Genomic DNA, 25,867 nt, shown 5'->3' with positions numbered 1-25,867 from the left:
TTGTTTTCTCTTATCATTGAAGTTATTTTTAAAATGACTTCTGTCTCCCATTTGCTGCTGTTAAGAAGCCAGCTAACAATCTAGTGGCTGCCTTTTGTCTCCTCTGGCTGTTTTCAGATATTTTATGGTTGTATTTTGTTTTTGTAATTTTGCCATGTTGTATCTAGTGTGAATTGCTCTAAAGGTAACCTGTTTAGGATCAACTGAACTTCCTGAACCTGAAGAATTACAATGATTAATTTTCATATGTGAGAATATATCCATTATTTTATAAAACATAACAGGCATATAGATGTTTACAAAATAAAGATGTACAACTTAATAATCACAAAACTAATAACTATGAAAAGAATGGAACACATGCACAAAACTAAGCTAATCAGAACATTCTACCCCCAGAGCAACAATGTTCATGAATACAATGACCCACATGAGTCCCAATTCTAAGACTTTGTCTTCTTCACCTATGATGTTGGCCTAAAGATCCTGGGAAATGCTATGATGAGACTGAGAACAATGCCAGCATGAGCAGAAGGCAGAGCAAGTCCCAGATGTCAATGTTAGAGCCTTAAAATTAGTCATGCGCCAAGCTAGATGTAAACTGGTTCTTTTCTATTATGTGAACCAATATGGGTGCATTTTATGCCAATACTATCCCAAAAAGTTCCAACTACTACAACTCATCATGTGATTTCCCTTCCAGAAGTAATTTCTTCTCCATCTGAATTTTGTTATGACCTTCCTTTTCTAGTTTATATCACAGTTACATTCTGCCTTATAACCATCAATAGCCTGATTTCCTCCACCACTGAACTGTGATAATGGAGCACTGTGCCTAAAATATGAGAGGTGTTCAATAAACAGGTAACGAAGAAACTGTGATTACATCAATGAGTCACTCATCTTTGCATCCCTATCAGCTAGTACAAGGCTTTGATACATGTTTGTAGGAGGAATCAGCAAATCTATGAAAAGACGGCAATAATATTACAAACAGCAGAGACTAGCACTTAAACAAGTTGGATCTTAAAATAATCCTAGAACAATCCATGTGGTAGAAGATTGGAATTGGATAAATCCATATAATATATATATATAGATGGTTGTATATATGAATATATATATGCGTGTGTGTGTGTGTGTGTGTGTGTATCACACACACACTTCTTTGTTCTGTTAGCTGAGAGGACCCAAAAGCAATCACACCCCAGTAGCAGCAAGCATACCTACAGCATGGATCTTGGTTTCTAATATCTTTCTTCAATTAAAAAAAAAAAAAAAAAGCAGGACTCCTTGGAGAAATGGTTGATTCCAGGACTGGGTCAGGTAATATTACAGTAGATGAGCCTACAGTACCTCACAGCACCAGAAGTAAGAAAGTACTCAGAAAAGAAAAGAAGGAAGGAAGGGAGAGAGTGAGGCAGGGGAGAAGGGTGGTAAGTAAAGCAAAGCAAAGCAGGCCACACAACAACAACAACAACAAAAATCTAACTGTAACAATAGGCCAAAACTGGAAAATTTTGAGTAATAAAATCAACAACATAGGTTTGGATTATAAAACACAAAATAAATAACTATAAGTAGACACTGATATAAAAAAGATTGAAAAACAAAGGAGAATAAACAAATATTCCATGTGGAAGAATTTCAAATAATTTATTATAGATAACTTTTCCTTCAAAGAGAGAGAACTTAACTCGCCACATTCTAAATAGAAGCTGTGTGAGATGACTCCCTTTCAAACAGTATAGTCCCTCAGGAAAAGTGATCAAGGTTAATATCAACAGTAAAAATTCACATTGATAGTGTGTACCCTTGACATCATATGATGAAAACGGCATTGTAACTTTGAGGTCTTCCAACCAAAAGCCCATAGCCACAGTCAAACCATGAGAAATGCACCAGACAAATTCCAGCTGAGGGGCATTCAATTAAAATCTGACCAGCTACTTCTCAAAACTGTCAAGGTCATCAAAAACAAGAAAAGTGTGAGAAACTGTCACAACTAAGAGAGGCCCAAACAGACATGAGGACTAAATGTAACGTGCATTCTATATGGGATCCTGGAACCAATAAAGAACATAAGAGAAAAACTAAGAAAGTATGGATAAAATCTGGACTCAATTAATAAAAATGTGTCAATACTGTTCATTATTTGTCACTAATGTATCACAGTAATCAAAGAAAGTAGAAATAAAGGAAACTGGATGTGGGCTACACAAGAACTCTCTGTACTATGTTTGCAATAATTCTATAAATCTAAAACCGAAAGTTCTAAAACTAATAAATGGTGCTAGAAAAACTGGAAATGCATATGCAACAAAATGAAATTAAACCCTTATCTCTCACCATGCACAAAACTCAACTCCAAATGGATCAAGGACTTAGGAATAAAACCAGAGATCCAGAGTCTAATAAAAGAAAAAGTAGGCTCTAATCTCCATCATGTGAGATTAGGCCCCAACTTCATTAATAAGACTCCTGTGGTGCAAGAATTAAAATCAAGAATCAATAAATGGGATGGAATCAAACTAAAATTTTTCTTCTCAGCAAAAGAAACAATCTGGGAGGTGAATAGAGAGCCTACATCCTGGGAGCAAATTTTTACCCCTCACACATCAGATAGAGCAGTAATTTCTAGGGTATATAAAGAACTCAAAAACTAAACACCAAAAAAAAAAATAACCCAATCAATAAATGGGCCAAGGACCTGAACGACACTTCTCAGAAGATGATGTATAATCAATCAACAAATATATGAAAAAATGTTCATCATCACTAGCAATTAGAGAATGCAAATCAAAACCACTCTAAGATTTCATCTCAGTCCAGTCAGAATGGCAGCTATTATGAAAACAAACAACAATTAGTGTTGGCAAGGATGTGGGAAAAAAGGTACACTCATACATTGCTGGTGGGACTGCAAATTGGTGTGGCCAATATGGAAAGCAGTATGGAGACTTATTGGAAAACTGGGAATGAAACCACCATTTGACCCAGCTCTCTCTACCCTCAGTCTATACCCAAATGACTTAAAAACAGCATACTACAGGGACAAAGCCATATCAATGTTTATAGCAGCACAATTCACAATAGCTAAACTGTAGATACTGAAGATAATGCTAAGTGAAGTAAGCCAATCCCAAAAAGACAAATGCTGAATGTTTTCTCTGATATAAGGTGACTGACTCATAATGGGGTAGCGGGGTGGAGGGGGGAGCATGGTAGGAATACAGGAACTCTAGACAGGGCAGAGCGATGGGAGGGGAAGGGAGGGGGCATGGGGTTATAAATGATGGTGGAATGTGATGATCATTATTATCCAAAGTACATGTATAAAGACATAAATTGTGTAAATATACTTTGTATACAACCAGAGATATGAAAAATTGTGCTCTATATGTCTAATACAAATTGTAATGCATTCTGCTGTCATATATAAATAAAAATAAATTAATTTTTTTTAAATGTTTTTAAAGTAGCCCTTCTCTTATAAGACCCTATTTACCAAAAGCACACAGAACAAGCTAGTTATACGACCAACCTGGAAGCAAGTGGAGAATTTAGACATCTTAAGGAAATATAATCAATAATCAAATGTACATTTAAAAAAATGCATAATAATTGACTTTGAAAAACTATTATACTATTATTTCTACACATACACCTAACGGTAGTTGGCTAAAAAGTCATACCATCAAAAATTCCTGGAATCTTCAATACCCTAATGGGAAAAATATGATCCTCAGCTCATGAGCAGCTCACAAAAGCTTTAACATGCTGGTAAACCATATTAGGAAGGAAAAACGGAAAACAAAACCCATGTCTGGAATAGTTTCTTAAAATCACAGCATAAACTATCAATTAATAATCCCTTAGCTTTGTATTCCAAACCTCTCAGAATCTGCCTCGACTTACCTCTATAACTGTACTTTCTAGTGCTTGCCTATGACAGCAAACTCTACTCTAAGCAAACTGGTTTGCTCAGTGCTTCCAACATGCCATCCTTCTCTGAAGCTTGTCCCCCTGCCTACTGTCTGTCTCTCCTCTCTTCATCTTCTAAATCCTACTCCTGCTTGAAGACCCAGCTAAAACCCTTTTTCTTCCATAAAGCCTCAAATCACCCAAGGCTCAACAATCATGACTTTAGCAGGATTCCTGCACCACTGATGTGGTACTAAATACATTCGTTCATTAAAATACAAAACCTTAGTGTGTACTTACTGGTACCTGCTATCAGAGGTATCAGGAAAAGCAAAGATCAGTAATACAAGAGTCTCAGTCTTCAAAATGCTCTTGGAATTACAGAGAAGACTAAAAGATAAGCAATCAGTAGCAAGGTGTGTGACTGTACTGTGACAATACACTGTACTACAACTTGTACAACATTTCTCTTTTAATGTTTGCGTCCAGTTTCTCCAATTAAAACAAAATCTTCCTGAAAAGTAGTTCTTCCTCTATTACTCAATGCTAACAAGTTAACCAGAAACAATTCTGACGTTAGTTTAGTAACACTTGCACTTTTCTCTAGAGAGGAACACCAGCAAAATCTCTGTTCACAGACATTAGACTTAAAATGATGAATTAATAGATGGCTTGTCAGTAAGTTATTAACCATAGCCAACTATTACTTATTCACAGTAAGGGACAATAGGGTTACAAATTCACAAGTTTCCACCATTTTACTAAGTCAACAGTGTTAAATGGTGCTCATTGTTTTCTATGAGTAACAATATTTAAGAGAAAGGGCTGGTTTGAGATAAATTTTTTACATTCCTGAGGAGGTACTAACAATCAGGGGCAGGACAAAAGGATAGAATCCAATTTTAAAAGATGCTTCAGGTGAATCTGTAATATCTAGGAGAAATGCTATGGTAATCCACCAAGTAAAAATACATTGAAAAGTGCATGGGCAGGACACAGAAAAGCATTGAGTGGAAGTAAGCTAAAAGGGTAACACTCATCTCTAAATGAAGTTGTATTTCTCCATACGTCTTTGCATTTTACATGATGTTAAAAATGAAAATACACTGAGCATGGTGGTGCACACCTATAATCACAATAGCTCAAGAGGCTGAGGCCGGAGGATTGAAAGTTTAAAGCCAGCCTCAGCAACTTAGGGAAACCCTGTCTCAAAAAGGTGGGGGTGGGGGGGAAGCACCTGGTGGTGTGGCTCTGTGGTTAAGCACCTCTGGGTTCAATTCCCAGTACCCCCCCCCCCAAAAAAAAAAAACCCACATTATTATAACTTAAAAATCCAGCTCTTCCAAGGGAATGGTGGAGAGAATAGGAAATAATAATGAGAGGATGACAAAAACAGAGGACCAACCAAAGGTAAAGGATCATCTCCCCAACCAATCATTATAGAACTCCTCTAGATAAGCATATTCTTGAACTGCAATGGTTTATACTCAACTCAGTGCCTCATTTTCCCAAAGGCATATTTTACAAATTCAGTCATGTAAATCAAAACTGGCAACATCTGCTAAATGTTATATTTGCCATTGGATTTCAAAAAATAACTTGGTTTGCCTTTTTATCATTTGTCTTATGAGTGTGAACATTTTAAATGTACCTTGTTTGTACTTTCAAGATGTTCTGTTTTTCTACAACTATGCTTTTAAAAGCCTTGTTTATACCACATGCTTTCAAAATTATATGTGTGTATGCATATTAATAATCTTCTCCTTAATCCACAATTGGCTATAATAGCAACAATTTTGGAAAAATAGATGAAATCATAAATCATCATTTTTAAATCAGAAGCCTTCCACTGCCTCCCTTTAGGAAGCACATTTTTTAAAAAAGAATAACATCGACTTCCTTCCCACTTCATAAAATGCTTCCATGACTGATAAGTTAAAATAGACGATGGTGGAAATACAAGTAAGAGTTTTTAATTTATCAATACATAAGCCAATTTTCCATCAAAATTTCTAGTAATTCTCTCATATTCTCTTGGGTCATTTTTTGATGTATCCTTTGATTACAAGCTGCATCTGACTAAGAGAACCAGAGTTACCCCATCTAAATAAAATTCTTATTCTACACTAGGAAAATCTACTGAAGCTTAAAAATCCAGGGTGTTTTTTTTAGATGTTCAATAAATATTTATTGATTGAATGGACATTGATTTGATTAAACATCAGAAAACAAAACACTAATGAGCTTCCTGCATTCTCCCTTGAGCCAGATTCTCAGACAAAGAAAACACTGAAGGCACTAGAGGTAGCAGTGAGAAGGAGGGCTGAGTGTGGTGGTGTGTGGCCCCAGGACTCAGAAAACAGAGGTGGATGACCAGATGGCAACATAGGGATAAACTGTCTCAAAACGAAAAAAGTGTGCACTAAGGGTTCAGACACTCATTTATTAATTATATGATCTTAAGTGCTTTTCTTAACCTCTCCAAGCTTCAATCTCCTTTTCTTTTTTTTTTTTTAATATTTATTTATTTATTTTTTTTAGTTTTTGGCGGACACAACATCTTCGTTTGTATGTGGTGCTGAGGATCGAACCCAGGCCGCACGCATGCCAGGCAAGCGCTACCGCTTGAACCACATCCCCAGCCCCCAGTCTCCTTTTCTTAAAAGAAGAGAAGTAATACATATTTCAAGAAGTGTAATGAAGATTGAAGTAATATATATTATATATTAAGCACATTCCTGGGATGCAGTAAACACTCAATAACTGAGATTAATTAGTAGTGATCTTTCACAACTTCTTGAAGAACTTAGGACAGTATGAGCTTGACAAGAATGGCCTTGGAATTCATAGTAGTCCCAGAAAGTCATCTGCTGGAATAGCCATTATCCTTTAAAGCCAATTTTGCCTTAAAGGAAAATCTAGGCTTTCTTAAGAAGCAGTAGTTACGGAATGCTGTGTAATTTTTATTAATTAATTTTAGAGGCCATTTTTATTAGCATCAAACATTTTATTAATTACTTATTCTGATTGATTCTGTATTCTTATCAAAAAAGTATATGGGATTTTATGGTTCACTAAAGACTTTTGTACTTTTGCTTTGAAAGTAAAGGATAAAAATCATATGCTTTCCAAATACAATACAAATAACATGCTGCTATGGGGATACAGCAGCTTTGTAAAGACCAGCACTCTTAATAAGAACAACTCAAAAGCAACATAAAATACAGAAATCAATTGGAAGGCATCTGCTCTCAGCAGAAACAATAAGAACTAGAGGGTCAGAAAATCCAGTATGGAGAGAACCTCCGAGAAGCTGACTTCTGAAGCTGCTTTCACCCTATGAATATTTGCAAATTCTGGGCACAGCAGGGAAGCTGGGAATCTAGACCACATCCAGTCACAGAGCTGCTGCTGAGGCTCAAAAAAACCATGGGAACTGTTGGCAGAGTATTGAGAGACCTCAAACATGCAGCCAGTTGCCCTCAAGACTTTGATGAATTCTGGCACAGTCCAAGACGAGAGGCTAAAATTTAAGAAAACGCATCTGAAAAGCAGAACACAGCTATTTTGCAAGACAAAATTTAGAATCTGGATTCCATGAGGGTGAAGATCCACACTACTTATGTGTTCAAATATTTGATAAATAGCACGGCATTCTGTTTTAAGATGTGTTATGGGCCAACACTGACCATTCCAGGCTCCCAATAACCCCTGGAGTGCTCCTTCAGGAACAGGCGTGGCCTTAACAAAGCCATAAAACAGTCTCAACTAGCAAAGTACGGGTCTGGAGGAGATGATCAGTCTGTGTGCCTATCATAGAGAATAATGAACCCTCTTTCCAGAAGAAACTGGCATCCTTGAGCCTCTGTAATTTTTTTTTGTTTTGTTTTGGAGTGGTTTTTTTGTTTGTTTGTTTTTCTGGTGTGGGGGACCAAACCCAGGGCTTCACACTGAGCTACATTCTCAGCCCAATCTCTGGATTTTTTAACTGGAATACCTGACATTTATTTAAAACTACTTGAAATACCAAATACAGAACCATGTGACTGATAACTAAAAACAAAAGCAAGCAAAACAAACAGATCCAAGTGTGGTCCAGATATTAGAATCAGCTCATAAAGACTTGAAAAAAGAACATGGTTAAGATATGCAAGACAATGAAGAAACTGTATAGAATATAAGTAAAAAGATAAAAGAAATTCACCAGAGAATTGAAAACCTATAGAAAAGAACCAAAGAGAACTACAGAATTGAATAATACATTATCCAAAGTTAAGAACTCCTTAGGTGGGTTTAAGAGAGGAAAATACTAAACTGGAAAATAAGTTTGGCATTACCACTTGGGTTGCTTACTCATTTATTGATTCTCGTCTTCTCAATCCACCCTTCTTTAACCTGTTTATAAAACTGGGGCTGGACCCTGTAAACATTTTCCTTTGCCACCTGGTATAATGTCTAGCTTGCCATGTGATGTAGGGACAGTGCAAGTCACAGCAGAGAAAAGAACTTCTCACACTGGAGCTGGGGTACTTTTGGGTGAAGTTGCCAGAAGCATGCTGACACCAGCAGTCCCCACCCTCCAGCCTATTTCTCTATACAACTCACTTCTACTCAACAGCCCCATGCTACTAGCATCCAGTAGGCCACCAGCACCAGCTCTGGCTCCCAGCTCCCCAATGAGGGTCCCCATCTTCCAGGGGGCTGCAACCATACCCCCTCCAATAAGGAGATGGAAATCTTAGTCTTGGGGCAGGGAGCGGAGTTGAGGTTGGAGAATGGGTCTTCCAAGTTGATTCTTTTTTTTTTTTTTATGATCAATAGACGACCTTTATTAAATAGAGATTATCCTTGAGAATAAAAACACAAACCATTAGAGCTCAATTATCTGCCAATTGCCTTTTGTTAAAGCATTTATGTCTTGAAGGGAACCAAGTCAATATTAATATGAACAGAACAATAGGATAAACAGCAAAATAATATTGAAAATCTGATAGTGAACACCATTCTAAATACAGCCTATTGGTATGTTATATATAGGAATATCCTCAGAGAAGAAGATAAAAGAATTCATTGGGATTTTGACCCTAAAATTATATTGCTTTTATGGACATAAATGATAAGATTTTTCTTTTCTTTTTTTTTTTTTTAGCATTAAAGCATTATAGAACACTTTCTGCAAATAAACAATGACTTTGAAAAATGAGTATTATCCTAACTATACATGAATTAACTAACCAGGTAATATGTTGAAAACATGTTTCAAGTTAGAAATTTTTTTTTTAACTGAGAAATGATCTACTAAGCAATCTCTTGAGAATTAGTGGACTTTTAACTAACTTCTAACAATACTTCTTAGGTACTGCTACTCTGTACACTGCTCATCTTCATTCTTTGAAGTTAGTTCTGTTAGTCCTTTAAATAGTCAATAATTCTCTATATTCAATTTTCCCTATTCCAGTTACCAGTATGATTAGTATTCTGGCTGGACCTAACTTGAGACACCTCAAACTGACTTATCCTCTATACCATGTGTGCCTGGCAAGTTCTCCACTCCACAAATCCCCACAGAAATGCATACAAATAGTCACCAAGACATGAACAAAAATGTTCCCAGTAGTACTATTCACAACAGCAAAAATACAGAATATAACCCAAATGTCAGTCAAGGTAGAATGGATGAATAAATAAACTGTGGTATGTTCATACAATGGAATATTATTGTTAAATGAAAGAAGCCAGACACACAAGTACATCTGTTTGATTCCATATGTATAAAGATCAAAAAGACGTAAAATTAATAATAGTAATATAAGTCAACATAGCATTTCCTCTGAGGCAGGGAGATCAAATAGATGGAAGTGGGTATGAGTGGGGGCCTCCCAAAGCTGGAAATAGTCTCTTTCTTGATCAAGGACCTAGTTGCATGGATGTGTTACTTTTGGGAAAGAAAACGATATACACTTTTGGAAATCACAGCATATACTTGTGATTTGTGTACTCATTCCTCCGTATGTTATGTTATTCATTAATAGTACACACTAAAATACATGCTATGTACAAATAACCAGAATGTTTCTAAGGCCCTCATGCTTAGTAAACAGGCAGGCTGTGGTAAAGCGCTCCTCTCTGTGTTCCCATAGGACCCTAATGCATGCGCCCCCATCCCAGTGCTTATACTCGAGGCTGCAGTTCTCTTATCTGTCTTGAGCACTATATTCAGCTTAAGACCAAAGATAAGTCTTTTCTAGATCTCAAATAAGGCATGAAAAATGAATTTGAAAAATGAGAAAGCATTCTATTTTAAAATGTGTTGTAGGCCAAGACACTTGGAAGTGTCTGGGGAATAGGAGTACCACATGTCTGGATGGCATTTTTCAATAGTGTGACATGCAGTCAGTCAATTTCAGCTTAGTACAGTTGTAGCATATATTTCATGTATACAGGGGATGGGAACTACTTTGCAAGAATTCATTCAAAGGGTGTCTTGATGTAGATAGCACAGTAAAGAGCAGAGGAGGAAAAGTGAGACGGTGTCAGTACACTCACACTTCATGCAAGCAGAGAAGAGTCAAGGAAGACTCAATCCACCAGTGAGTAGTAGCTGCAGTGGCACTACCCTGAAGAATTTGTCCTGAACACTAAATAGCCCTTATTGTCTTCAAACTAGAAATTCAGGTAGCAGTGGTTTCCAATCTCATAGTGAGATTGCAACATGCTCTTCTCATTTAAATTATAATCCACCCTTCCTCCTTGATGCAAGTTTATTTTGAATTAAAATGAATTATCATTATTTGGGGGGAAAGAATTTCAAAATGCCTTTTGAAGCAGCTGAACTTACCACAGGGTGTTGCAAAACAGAGGCCAAAAATCATTGCTTTGGAGGTTATGTGAGCTGATTTCTATCCCCCTAATTTTTCCAACATTAAATTTTTTGCTCCTGTTTTGAAATTTTAATCTGAAGTATATTTTTCTTTCTTAAAAACCAGCAAGTCCTTTAAGGAAGACAGAACTTGAAAGGAAACATGTTCATCTAATAAATACATGTTTGCCCCTTAACATACCAGGCATACCATAACCATTCTGATTACTAGCAGTGAGCAAAACCAATCCATTCTCTAATGAAGCTGTCACTACAGTAAAGAGACAAGGTGATCTACTATCCCAGTCTGCCTGTGACTGTCCCATTTTTAACATTGAATGCCCTGCATCTCACAAAACCCTTAGTCCCAGGCAAAGCCGGGCAGTTGGTCACTCCAGCAGAGACAGGCACCAAATATGTTAGCTTTCCATCACTGTGACAGAATACCTGAGATAAATAGCTTATATGGTTTCAGAGGTTTTAGATCATGGTCTTTTGGCCCTCACATGGGGCTTGTGGTAATGCAGAACACATCATGGAGGGGAGCTTGTGGTAGAGCAAACCTGCTCATCTTATGGGAACCAGGAAGCAAAGAGATACAGATAGACTACCATCCCAAAGTTCCCTTCAAGGAAAGAGCCCCAGTGATCTAACTGCCTCCTACGAGGCCCCACATCCAAATAAATAAATAAATAAACATCATCAAACAGTGATAACTGCAATGAAGAAAATAGAATATGATAAATGTTGGAGAATAATGGGAAGAAGCTACCATTTTATACAAAGACATTGGGGGTGGCCTCTCTAATATAATGACATTTAAAGAAAGGATGGGAACAGCCATTCAGATAACTGGAACAAGAGTTTCAGGCAGTAAATGGAACTGGATATCTCCTAATGATAGGCCCTAAGGTAGCCATGCTTAAAATGTCTGGAGGCCTGTGTGGCTAGAGAGGAGTCAGAAAGAAGCACAGTGGAAGGAGACAAGGTGAGAGAAGCAACTGGGTGTTAGAGCATGACCCGCCCATCACTTAGGGCTCAGCACAAATTCCAACTTCTTCAAAGTGATTTTAATCCCATAATTCCAACCTATAATAATTTCTATTTCTCATTATAATGAAGCCTCTGCCTCTTTATTGAGCATCCTTTCTTTTTGCGTCATATAGTATATGTTAAAACACTACTCAACTATCCCATAGCACTTTGTAGCAATTATTCCAACATTTAATTACATAATATCTATGTTTATTTTTTTTTTATGTATCTGTATCTTTCCCCCTAAAATTTAGCCTCCTTGAAGCGAAATCCCACATTACACAATGGACATACAGTGTACAATCAATACCCAAGGATAGGAGTTTTCTCAAATGTCTTTTGTTGATTTGTATGCTTTTGCATTAGTAAAGGAGGACACCAATAAGTCTACGCCTTATTCATAATATTACACCCCAAACAGTACGACAACAGATAGAACAGGATTCAGTAGACGAATAACCACTAACACACTAACTTACACTGCAGGAGCGCCTTTTCAATCAATCAAATCTTAAGACTTGAAGCAAGAGCAAAAGTACAAACAGCAAAAAAGCTCTACAAATAACAACCTCTTAAATCAAAAATCAACTCTAAGAGGCCCTGAAAAATACTTCTAAACTCATGTGGATGATTTTCATGTTTTTTGTTAAAATTTTTCCATGATTACTATCAAAACAAAATGACTGCTCCCTCCTCTATGTAGTAAGTGTTGCATCTGCATGATTGTCTCACACTCTTCTGTATCTGTCTCTTCCCTACTATCCAAGGAACATTGCTAGCGCAGAGCCCAGGCCTCATCTCCATGGCCTAGTGTCATTCTAATATTCAATTAGGATTGAATTAAACGGTTTGATAAATGAATTATTAGCATATATAATATAAAGTAATAAAGAAAATCTACTAGAGTTTGTAGTGTTGACTTTAAAATTAGTTTTCAAAAATATTATGAGCTTACTGCAAAGCTGCTTCCACTTCTAGCTTGGAAAATGCTATAAGATCAGTTAAGATTTTTTTTTTTAAATATAACCATTCTATACTCACATCTCAACATCAAAATATATAGTAATCCAGCTTCCTCAACAAATGTATGTCCTTTCAATAAGCAGGGAAAAAAAGTAAAGAACCTATGACTGTAAAAAGATGTTTTTGCTCAGTAGAAAAACTTCACATTAAAAGTTAGAACTATATGGGCACAAGATACAAGGGTTAAGATACAAAAATCAACTCATTATATAGTAATAATGAAAAACTGAGAATAAAAATAAGAATCATTTATAATAGCACCAAAAAGAGTAGCATATTTAGGAATAAATGTAGCACGATAAGTGTAAAACTCAGTCTGGAAATTATAAAACATTATTGAATCATTTAAAGGAAGCCTGAATAAATAAAAAGGCATTTCATGTTCTGATTAGAGGAAGGGTTAGCATCATTAAAATGTAAATATAGGGGCTGGGGTTGTAGCTCAGCAGTAGAGTGCTCACCTAGCACATGCGAGGCACTGGGTTCAATCCTCAGCACCACATAAATAAATAAATAAAGATATTGTGTCCAACTACAACTAAAAAAATATTTTTTAAAAAGTAAATATAGATTCAAAATAATTCCTATCAAAATTCCAGTTAGATGTTTTGTAAACACTCACAAGTTTATCCTAAAATTCATATGGAAATTCAAGGGACCCATAAAAGTCAAAGCAATCTTGAAAAGAAGTCGAAAACTTCACACTTTCCAATTTCAAAACTCATTACAAAGTCACAGTACTATAAGTGTATACAGAGGGATCAATGGAATAGAATTGAGAGTCCAAAATAAATGCTCACAAGTATAACCATTTTTGTTAATAGAGGGTTGACAAAAAATGCCAAAAAAATTCAATGAAGAAAAGGTAGTCTTTCTAATGTGCTAAGACATCTGGATATTCACTTGCAAAACAATTAAGTTCGTTGCCTACCGCAATCACATCCAAAAAGTTAACTCAAATGTGGGGTTGCGGGTAGGTAAGAATAGTTACTTTAGATTAGATAGAGGGGAGTGAAGGGAGTGGGTAGAAAGGAAAGTAGAATGAATGAGACATTATTACTCTATGTACATATATAACCACACGACAGATGGGAGTCTACATCATATATAACCAGAAGAATGAGAAATTATACTCCATTATATATGATGTATCAAAGTGCATTTACTGTCATGTATAACTAATTTAAAAATTTTGTAAAAATTTAAGAAAAGGGATTCACCTCATTTTCTCCCAGTTTCCAAAAAAAAAAAAAAGTTAACTCAAAATGGATCAAAAATTTATATATAACAGCAAAATTATACAACTTTTAAAGGAAAGCATAAGAGTAAATTTCCATAATCTTCAATTGTATAATGGTTTCTTATATATAAAACCAAAAGCACAAGCAACAAAAGCAAAACTTAGCTTAATGAACTTCATCAAATTGAAAGTATTTTTTGTCACTTAAAAGACACTCCCTTAAAAAAAAAAAAAAAAAAAAAAAACCCTATAGATTGGGAGAAAACTTGGCAAATCATATGTGTGATAATGTACTTGTACTCAGAATCTATTAAGAAATCTGAAAACTCAATAATTAAAAGCACAAATAAGCTGGGCATGGTGGCATATGCCTGTAATCCCAGTGGCTCAGGAGGCTGAGGCAGGAGGATCATAAATTTAAAGCCAGCCTCAGCAACTTAGCAAGGTCCTGAGCAACTTAGCAAGGTCCTGAGCAACTTAGCAAGACTTTGTTACAAAATAAAAAATATTGGGGATGTAGCTCAGTGGTTAAGCACCCCTGGGTTCAATCCCTGGTACCAAAAAAACAAACAAACAAAAAAAAAAACCCAAATCAAAACTTCAATTTAAAAATAAACAAAGCACCTGAATAGACATTTCTCCAATGAAGATACAATAGCCAATAAATACAAGAAAAGATACTCAACATCATTAGCCATCAAGGAAAAAAACAAATCAAAACCACAATGGAATACTGCTTCATACCCACTAAGAACAGTATCATTAAACACACGGGTAACAAGTGTTGGTGAGGGGTAAAGAAACTGAAACTAATGTACTGCTGGTGAGGATACAAAATGATATACCATTTTTTAATATTTATTTTTTAGTTGTAGGTGGACACAATACCTTTATTTTATTTTTATGTGGTGCTGAGGATGAAACCCAGTGCCTCACACATGCTAGGCGAGCACTTTACTCTGAGCCACAACCCAAGCCCCATGAGACACAATTTTGGAAAACAGTTCTGGTGGTTCTTCAAAATGTTAAAACAGAGTAGCCACTTGTAAATTGCAAGCCTGAAGGATATAACCCAGAAAAATAAAAACATGTCCATAAATAGCAGTAGTTATAATAACCAAAGCAAGGAAACAACCCAAAATGTCCATCAACTGACAAGTGGAAAATGAAATGTGGTACCGGAATACAATGGAATATTATTTGACAATAAAAAAAATAAGTGTTACATGCTACATTGAAAGCATCATGCTAAGTGAAGACAGTCAGCCATAAAGAATCATATATGATATGATTTCATTTACACAAAATTCCCAAAACAGGCATATCCTCAGAGACAGCATATAGATTAGTTGTTGCCTAGGGTGAGGAGAACAGGAAAAGTGGGTTTAGGGTTTCTCTTGGGGGTGATGAAATGTTCTAAATTTGTAGTGACAGTTGCACAATTTTATGAATATACTAAAAACCACTGAATTAGACACTTTAAATAAGTGTATTGTAAGGTATATAAATTGTCTCATTAAAACTGTTATTTTTTTAAAGTAGGGCTGTCCTCCAAATGGAAAGTGATACTCACTGGAAATAATGGGAAGCAAAGGCAACCACCCGGGCTAGGGATGCAGCTCAGTGGCAGAGCACTTGCCTAGCATGTGCAAAGTTCTGGGATGGCTCCCCAGCACCACAAAAAGAAAGGAAAAACAAAAAGACAAACAGCCCTCTGTTGGAGAAGTTTCTACAAAAGATATAATTCAGTCAGTGGTTGCCAATTAACACTTCACAGACTAGTACATAAAAACAGTCAAGAAGGGCTGGGGTGTGGCTCAGCCGTAGAGTGCTCGCCTAGCCTGTGTGAGGCCCTGGGTTTGATCCTAAGCACCACATAAAAATAAATAAATAAAATAAAGGTATTGTGTTCAACTACAACTGAAAAATAAATATTAAAAAAATAACCAAGAAAATTTAATAGTCCTTGGATTTCCAAAGGCTCTAATTCCAGGTCCAGTGGAGTCCAGGAAGCTTTATTTTAACAGGCTTCCCAAATTATTCCAATGTACATCCAGAATAAGGAATCAATGAACCACTAAGCCCCTTACTCTATGATTTTTTGATTCTCTGGTGGCTATGAGGCATCTATCTCTACATTAGGTATTTGTCTAGTGTTTTACATTCATCTGACAATCTTGAGTTCCTCAGTGGAAACTGAATAATGATTCTAAGTTTAGAAAGAGGTGACTTCATTCAACATCGCAACCCTGCACATATTTCTATAAACCTTATGTATGCCTTTTACTTATAACATTTCAAATCCTTTTCCTTTTTTTTCCCCAGGGAGAAACAGCAGGTTTAAACAAATTGGTCTATACAAGAGATCACATATATTCTCTAAAACTATATTTCTCACAATGGACCATACTGGAGAATCCATTTTTTTCTCAAATATTTATAATTTCATAGCATATTTTACATTTAAAAAATCCAGGTAGGGGCTGGGGTTGTGTCTCAGTGGTACAGCACTCACCCAGCATGTGTGGGTTCAATTCTCAGCACAACATATAAATAAGTGAATAAAATAAAGGTCCATCAATGTCTAAAAAAAAATTTTAAATACAGGTAAAATATCATATTATTATTAATAAATATTTCAGAATCAAATGCAAATTTTCATGGATTTTCAAGATAAAATCCAGACACTTCAAGGAAATCCTAAATTTGCCACAGAACTACTTGGGACTACACTCCCGGACTCTAAGGGTACATATTCATTCCCTACTGCAATGTGTAGTTCAGTAGAAATATCTAAGGCCTTCTATTTCCCTCTCCATGGGTGATGAAATATGTAATCCCTCTTTATTCAGAACCATATGTAGAGAAGCAGGTTATTAGTCACTGTGCTGAGAGCACTTCAAGAAAGGGAGGAAAGTATGAACTAAATCCAAGAATTAAACCATAATTGTTGAGAGTTGAATGAACAGTCTCTTCCAAGGTGAGCTGTGCTCAGGTAGTGTCTGCTGGGGAGGAGGCCTTATGGTTGAACTTGTCATGGCATTTTAACCTGACAGCTATCAAGAGTAACTTCCCAGGCTATTTGACATCACCCAGCTAGCGGGGGTGTACTTTGCTTGCTTATCCAGGCCTGCCCAGCCCACTGACCCACAAAGAAGCCTTAAGTAATCCTACCTCAGGCCTTAGACTAACTATCACTAAAGAGTAAGTGTTTCCCTACATTTACAATCTGTCTCTTGATCCAGTGCTCTGATTTTTCAGCTGTTCTTTTTCAGTTAATTTTTTTTTAAATGTGATAACCATACTCAGGGACAAAAACACCAAAAGAGTAGAATTACAATATCAGCTCTGACACAGAATTATATAAATCATGTAAATTCCTCAGCACTAAAATAGAAGAGTGAAATAAGATGAATCTTAAGGTCTTTTCTTTAAATTCTACACCCACAATATTTGCCAATACTGAAGATATGCACTAAAAATTATAAAGACAATTCTAAAAAAAGAAGTTGTAAACACATCTTTCGCATCTTTTCTATCATAGTGTTCCCTCCTACATCATTCTAGCTCAAAGCCCCTTCTCTCTGTCCTGGATTTTTATAACAATCCTCAATTATAGTCTTCGATCGCTCCTTAACCCATTATATTGACCACACTGCCATTAGGAGAGTCTCCTATCATTTCCTTCAGTGACACTTAGTCCAGCATTCACTGTACTCCACAATCTTGTCCCAATTTATCTCATCCTTTTTAGCCCTTTCTTATATCAACTTCCATTTCAGCCAATCTGTCAGTACCTTTTTCTGCAACACATTACACAAACCATGGCTTCTTCACATTTTCTTATGTCATCTCCCTACCTGAAATAGTCTGCCACTTTTCATTTTCCCTTTACTTTTCATGAATAAGTATAAACCTCACCTATACTGCAAAGCTTCTCTGACCACCTTCTTTAAATTCCAGGGGCACTTAGCCTATGATACATCTTTGGCATCTAGCATGTTTCCCTCCACTGGGCAGATTTAAGGCAAGAGAGGTTGATAGTGATACTCTGCCTCATCTTCTGGCAGTAAGCATCTCAATCTTAATAAGGAGTGAATATATGACCCATGGCCTCTAAAAGGGGCCATATTTAACTTACAGTCTGTTTAAAATCAAATAAAATAAGAGCTTATATTCAATTATTAGAAATTTTACAACATACCCATCCTACTCTAGTCAATGACATTTTTATAGCTATGTTCTAAATTTTAAAATCATTCTTCAAGTTTTGGTTAATGATTGCCCTTTAATAATATGAATGACGAAGGGCAAAGATTTTAAAGTCATCAAAACATTTAATTACACAACTTTAATGTCACAAAAAGATTCCAGAAAACAAAACTAAGAACACAGTTATAAACAACATTAAGCCTCTGATGGTACAGATATCACAACAAACTTGAATTTGACAAGGGAAAGACAGTCATTTTTGTCTGGTTAGAACCTTTTAAACAAAATGGCACGTGTCTTCCTCCATCAGCCATGCAAAACACAACTTTTATATAAACCTCATGTGCTCTGCTAAGTGCCACCACCCCTTATCCTGAAGGAATATTGCTGCTTTAATTCCAGAAATATTTTATTTCAACTACAAAGATTTTGGTTTTGCTTAGTAAAGACCACTGAAACTGGTCTTTACCCTTTTTATAAATGATACTGAGATAATACACATACAAATCCAAATTTGCCACTTTCACTTCTATACACACACACACACACACACACACACACAGAGAGAGAGAGAGAGAGAGAGAGAGAGAGAGAGCCTCTTTAAAAGCCAAGAAATACTCTCCAAACCAGCCCTGGGATGAAGTGTTAGTAAACATTAGAAAATTGGTTGCAGGCATAAAATACCACGTTGAAACAAAGAAAATGTTTTCAATATGTCTCTCTAAAATGAAGTAAAAGTACTTCAACCATTATGCTGGAAATTTTCATTGATTTGAAATCATCTGAAACTAAAACTTCAATGAATAAAAATCTCTTCTTTAACTATTTTGGCACCTGAAGAGTTATACTTATTTCATGGTATAAAGAAAAGTGGGGTGGGCAAAAAATTCACATTTGACAAATGTTATCTGTTAGGCATTGAAAGCCAATTTTGTTTTCTTTTCAACCAAAAATTAACATCTGAGTGAGCCTAAGTACTCACATGCAGAGCCGAGGGGTCTGGCAGGAACTCAGCATCCTCTCCAAAGATAAAATCGGGGGGCAGCTCTGGGTATTGGGCATTGAAAATGATATCCCCTGAAATAAAAGAAAATGGAAGGCCTTTCTTATTTCCTTGTTAACGTATGGATGTTCTGAAGAATGTACCAGAAAAACTTCCTAAAGAAATTTAAATGTATAAGACCAATACTTATGAAAGATTAATTCTTCAAATAAAAGAACTGGTATCTTCTCTTAAATTAACATTCATAACACACAATCAAAAAAGTTGAATACACTGTGAATATAAATACACAAGTAAAAAAGTTGAAGCCGCCCCATCCAAAATACATGCTGATTCTTTTTATAGGAAACATTACTGTCCAATCAGTGCCTGCTAATTAAGAAGCTTTTACTGAAAACTGATTTGGTATAAACATAGTCCATGCCTTACAAAAAATTAAACATTCATACCTTTGTATAATGGAAAGAATACTTGTCTTGGAATAAAGTGAATGTAAATAAAACTCTTTTATTTATTAGCTCAGAGATCTTGGGCAAGTTTCAACTTCTTTAGATTTCAGTTTCCTCATCAGTGAAAGAGGAATACAATAGTACTGATGTCACAAATTTGTTATGAGAAGAGAAGAGATGTCTAGTTTATGTCTAGAATAAGTACTCAACAAGTGAAACAGGAGCACTAGTATGCTTGATAGCAGTAGTGTTTTAAATGTAAGACTAATTTCAAACTCTAATTAGCAAATTTGTGTTCTCCTACCTCTTATTTCTTTCCTGTCTCCTTCTTTAACTCCTTTTTTCCCTTTATTCATCAGAAGATTCAGTCCTCATCATTTTGCTAAAACTAAGATTAGTTTATGGACAATTTAATACCCATTTGGGGTTTCAGTGTGTCAGGATATATATATTTGTATAAGTGCACATAAACCTCTGAACACGTGCACACTACAGTTTATAAGTCCAATCATTTTTATTGTTCGAATGATAAATCTACATAATGATATCCAAATTTAAACATTCAGACTTCAGTTCTAATTTGAGCCCTTAAATCTCTATGTACTAGGCATTTCAATGTCAGACTCAGCGAGCATAAAAACGTGATTATGTCTGTCCCTGTTCCTACCCCTCTTCCTCTAGCCAACTACCCTCACCCTATTGCCAGGGAGAGCACTATTATTCCTTAATGACCCATGCTGAAACTTACACACACAACACTTATACACACACACACACACACACACATATATAAATAAAACAAGTTATCTCTTTACTTCCCCCCCCCAAATGAGGATTTTTTTCCTATAAAGACTCAAACTTTGCTTCAGTACTTATGAAAGACACTAAAGATCAAAGAACCCTGCTATTAAAAAGCTGGCAAACTAAAAGAACTCAATCATATTCTCTTTAAATGGCATCCTAATACTAGCTGCCCTCCAGCCCATAAGACATACTATCACCAAGTAAGTCTCCTTAAAGTACTATTTTATCCCAAAATTTCCTAACTCAGAACATTTCAATGATTCTCTAATGGCAAATGAAATAAAGGCAAACTTCTCAACCATTTTTTTTTTTTTTTTTGTACCAGGGATTGAACTCAGGGGCACTTAATCACTGAGCCACATCTCCAGCCCTTTTAAATATTATTTAGAGACACGGTCTGGCTGAGTTGCTTAGGGCCTTACTAAGTTGCTAAGACTGGCTATGAACTCACCATCCTCAGCCTCCCAAGCTGCTGGGATTACAGGTGTGCACCACCAAGCCCGGCTCAAACTTGTATTTAATACCTCCAAAATATGTTCCTATCTATTTATCCACCCTTCTCTCAATCAACAAACCATAACAAATCTTCTTTCCAGTTGTAAGTTTCACTGAATGCCCTTTAAATGTTAAAACACCCAGGAGAAATGTTCTCTCCTCTTGCTCAGTTCTTACCATCCTTTATGAGCCAGCTCATATTACCTTCTCTTGCACAAAGCCTTCCCTAAGAAACCTGGAAAACACTCATCATTGTTACTTCTTGAATTCAATAATATAGTTTTATCATACTCCACTCAATTGAGTATTTGATTATAAATTCTCTTTTATTGTTTTACTGTGGTATTAATTTTTTTAAATCATAATAAGCACAAGCTACATATGATACACACTGTGTAAATACAAAGATACTTATTGCTCAAAGAGCTTATATTTATTGAGGAAAATAAAACATATACACAAAGACTGGGTGTATAGATCAGTTGGTAGAGTGCTTGTCTCATATGAACAAGGCCCTAGGTTCAATCCCCAGCACCACAAAAAAAACTACACAACACTACAAGGTAAATACTTTTACTTTGTTTTCCTAAACATACTGTAACCATCCAAAAAACAAGCATTCTTACATTCATCTCACCTCTCTGAGAAAGAAAAAAGGAAACAAAGAAGAAAGAAGAAAAAAGAATAGGAAGATTGCTCCCAGAGCTTTCTGGAGCTTAGGAATAAGCTTAAGCAAAAAAATATACCCTATATAAGTTAGGTGTAGAATTCAATTATCAAAAGTAGTACAAGCACCACCTCTCCTTCTACTACGATCATCTCAGATTGTCAACTCTAGCTATTATGAATGATAAGTACTAACAATTATGGCATTCATACAAGCCATGGCTAAGAAGCACTAGCAGAGACAACATGAATGTCCTGATTACTCAATCTATTCAAACACACACAGCAAGTATGATTCTTTAAGAAAATCCATTTGACTTTTTTATCCATGAGATTTTTAAAAAAACATTTTTAAAATTCCTTCAGTTGATTTACTTTAGTTACTTTTAGAAAAAAACAGCAGAGGCATGAGAGTTTTGGAAAAGCCAAACTGGAATCTATTGTGCCTTATGTTTAAAAAATAAATAACATGTTCCAGTATAATTTTATTACTTTAGTTACTTACTATAATAAGAGGATCAGAAGGTGGATTTTCAATTTCTCAAAAGAACACTAGCAGTAATGACTATTTCCAGAGCTGTAAATATTAAAAATCTGATTCAAAGATATCCTCTCTTGCCGATTCTATTCAGCATTATCAAAGACCCTAGCCAGAGCAAAAAAAAAAAAGGCATCCAGATTGGAAAGAAAAAGCAAAACTAACTCTATCCAGAGATGATATGGTCTTCCATATAAAAAAAATCCTAATGAATTCACAAAGAATACTTATAATAATAAACAGTTTCAGCAAGGTTGCCAAACACAAGATAAATGTACAAAAATTAAATTGCATTTCTTCTATACTAATAACAATCCAAAAAAGAAATTAAGAAACCAATAGCTTCAAAAGGAGCCAAGTACTTAGAAATAAATTTAACATAAGACATATAAGACTTATACACTGAAAATTAGAAAACATTGTTGAAAGAAATTAAAGAAGATCAAATAATTGGGAAAGCACCTCACATTCATGTATCAAAATTCTTAATATTGCTCAGTGGCAACACTATCCAGATTCCATACAATCCATATCAAAATCCTAGCTGGACTCTTTGCAGAAATTGAAAAGTCAATCCTAATAGTCACATGGAAATGCAAGGAATTCAACTAGCCAAAAGAACCCTGAAAAAAAAAGAATAAAATTCAAGGATTTTTACTTTACAATTTCAAAAGTTGTTACAAAGTCACAGCAATAAACACAGTGGGATAGCAGCATAACGATAGACATAAAGATAAATGGAATAGAATTCATCTTCCATAAATAAATAAATCTCACTTATGGTTAACTGATATTTGACAAAGGTGCTAAAGAGTCTTTTCACTACTAGGATGGCTACTACTAACAAAAAGAAATGAAAAGAGAAAAAGAACCAATGTAGGTGAAGATGTAGAGAAACTGGAACCCCTAATGCAGGTATTGGTAGGAATGTTAAATGTTGTAGATGCTATGGAAAACAGAATGGTAGCTTCTTAAAAAATTTAAAATAGAATTACCATATGATCCAGCAATTCTACTTCTGGCCATGGACCCCCCAAAAATGAAAAGCAAGGTCTCAAAGAGATATTTGGACACAACAGCATGATTCATAATACCCAAAAAGTGAAAGTAACCACAGTATCCAATAGCAGATGAATGGATAAAAAATATGTATTCTACACATACAATGGAATATTACTCAACCTTAAAGGAAATTCTGAATATGCTACCATATGAAGGAACTTTGAAGACATTATGGAAAGTGAAATAAGTCACCAAAAGACAAATACTACATCATACCACTTACATGAGACATGGAGACAAAGTGGAGTGTCTTGGGAGGGAAGAATAGGGAGATTTTGTTCAATAGTACTGAATTAGTTTTGCAAGATGAAAAGAGTTCTGGGGATAGGTGCACGACAATGTGACTATACTTAACACTATTGAAATGTACATGTAAACCTTGTTAAGATGGTAAATTCTGTTATATATATTTTACACAAGTAAAATTTTATTTTTATAAAGCATCTTTTCAACAAATGGGGCTAGGACAACTGGATAGCCACACACTTCGGTCCCAATTAGTCACACCATATACAAAACAAACTCAAAATGGATCAGCAAAAGGTAACAGCAAAAACTACATCCATCTTTCAGGAAGCATAAGAGCAAATTTTCATAACTTTGGATGAGGCAATCATTTCTAAGATGGTTAATTTTAGGTGTCAACTTGACTGGATTAAGAAATACCTAGAAAACTGCTAAAGCATTATTTTACCAGTGTATATGAGCATATTTTCAAAAGAGAGTGGCATGTGAGTCTGAGTGAACTAAGTGGGGAAGACCACCAGGACTTAAACCAGCTGACCCCTGGGTCCTTCAGCCAGTAGTCTCAGATTGAGAATTATACCACTGCCTTCCCTGGTTTTCAGGCTTTCAACTGGATGAGGACCATGCTACAAGCCAGCATCCTGGGCCTACAGCTTATAGAGGACCCATCATGGACTTCTCAGGCTCCATAATCACAGGAGTCATTCCCCTAATAAATCTATTCTCATATATCTTTATACTTTTTTTTGTTCTCTCTCTCTCTGGAGAACCCTAATAGCTTCTTAGACATTAAAAAAAAAAAAAATCAAACAACAAAGGTAAGTTATTCTGCACCAAAATTAAAAGCTTCTGTCCTTCAAAGGACACTACCTAAAAAGTGAAAATCCACAAAATCAGAGGAAACTGGGCAAATCGTATGTCTGATAAAGGACTCATATGTAGAATATATATATAAAAAAAAACCTCTTACAACTGAATAAAAAGATACATCACTCAATTTTTAAACAGGCAAAGAGTATTATTCATTGTTTCTCCAAGATATAAATATGGGCAATCAGCACAGGAAAAGACATTCAACATCATTAGCCATCAGGGAAGTACAATCAAAATCACAAAGACATCACTTCATATCCACTGGGATGGCTATAATAAAAAAGATAACAACAGTATTGTGAAGATACGGAGGAACTGGTACCCTTATATACACTGCTTGCAGGGATGTAAAATGATATATCTACTTTTGAAAACAGTCTGGCAGTCCTTCAGAAAGTTAAACATGCAGTTACCATTTGACTCTGCAATTCTCCTCTTGGTATACACCCAAGAAAACTGAAAACACAAAAGCTTGCAAGTGAGTATTTGTAGCAGCATTACTCAAAATGACTAAAAAATGGAAACAACTAATGTCCATCAGGTGTTGAATGGATAAATAAAATGTAATATATGCACCCAATGTTGAATGGATAAATAAAATTATATATATATATACACACACACACACACACACACACACACACACACACACACAATGGAACAGTATTCAATTACAATTTAAAAAAAGAGAGATTCACACTACAATTTAGATGAAGCTTGAAACTATCATGCTAAGTGAAAATAGCCAGACACAAAGGGTCATTTGTTGTATTATTATTATATGGTTCCATTATATGAAATATCCAAAATATGCAAATCCACAGAGACAGAAGTAGATTAATGACTGCCAGGAGCTGCAGATGGAGAAATGGGGGTAAATGCTAACCAGTGCAAGTTTTCTTTTTGTGGTAATGGAAATGTTCTGGAATTAGTGTTGATAGTTGTTCAACATTGTACTAAAAACCACTGAATTGCACACTTTAAAGGGTGAACTGCATAGTATGTGAATTATATTCAATAAGCTGTTTTTTTTAATTTGATGTAAAAATGTGACCCACTTTAAAGAAATTTGATCTTAAACACAAAAAAATTACAAAGTGTTTACTGAGTGGTTGTGGGTAAATTTATTTTTTTATAAATAAAATTGTCTTGAAATGAAATCTTAAGAATTCTGCATTTAAAGGAACTCTGCAAAGAAACTGCAGAGAATATTCTTATAAGATGAATATTGACAAAAATCTTTTACTTTTCAAGAATATTATCAAACGTGTCCTTTTAAGAGAAAATATCAGGAGTTATTAGGTGTATTTTTTTAAAAAAAAAATTTTAGTTGATTTGAAAAGAAAAACTTTAGGCAGCCAAAATAACTCAATTTTTTGCTATACTGTATGTAGTTAAACATTATATGAGTATTTTTCAAAACAAAAGGAATTTAGAT

The 25,867-nt window shown here is 35.4% G+C and overlaps 1 protein-coding gene across 1 annotated transcript in view; it reads right to left on the bottom strand.

Annotated features, from left to right (window-relative positions):
• The window catches only part of Babam2 (BRISC and BRCA1 A complex member 2), a 392,625-nt gene that overhangs the window by 289,052 nt on the left and 77,706 nt on the right, over positions 1-25,867 (bottom strand). The window contains exon 4 of the mRNA XM_076832846.2: positions 19,276-19,370. Coding sequence (XP_076688961.1) covers positions 19,276-19,370 — 95 coding nt within the window. The remainder of the gene's footprint in view (positions 1-19,275; positions 19,371-25,867) is intronic.

This window comes from Callospermophilus lateralis, chromosome 14 (assembly GCF_048772815.1).
Source record: "Callospermophilus lateralis isolate mCalLat2 chromosome 14, mCalLat2.hap1, whole genome shotgun sequence".
NCBI classification, from domain to species: Eukaryota; Metazoa; Chordata; class Mammalia; order Rodentia; family Sciuridae; genus Callospermophilus; species Callospermophilus lateralis.
The sequence above is the reverse complement of the archived record's forward strand: the minus strand, read 5'-3'. Positions and strand labels throughout refer to the sequence as shown.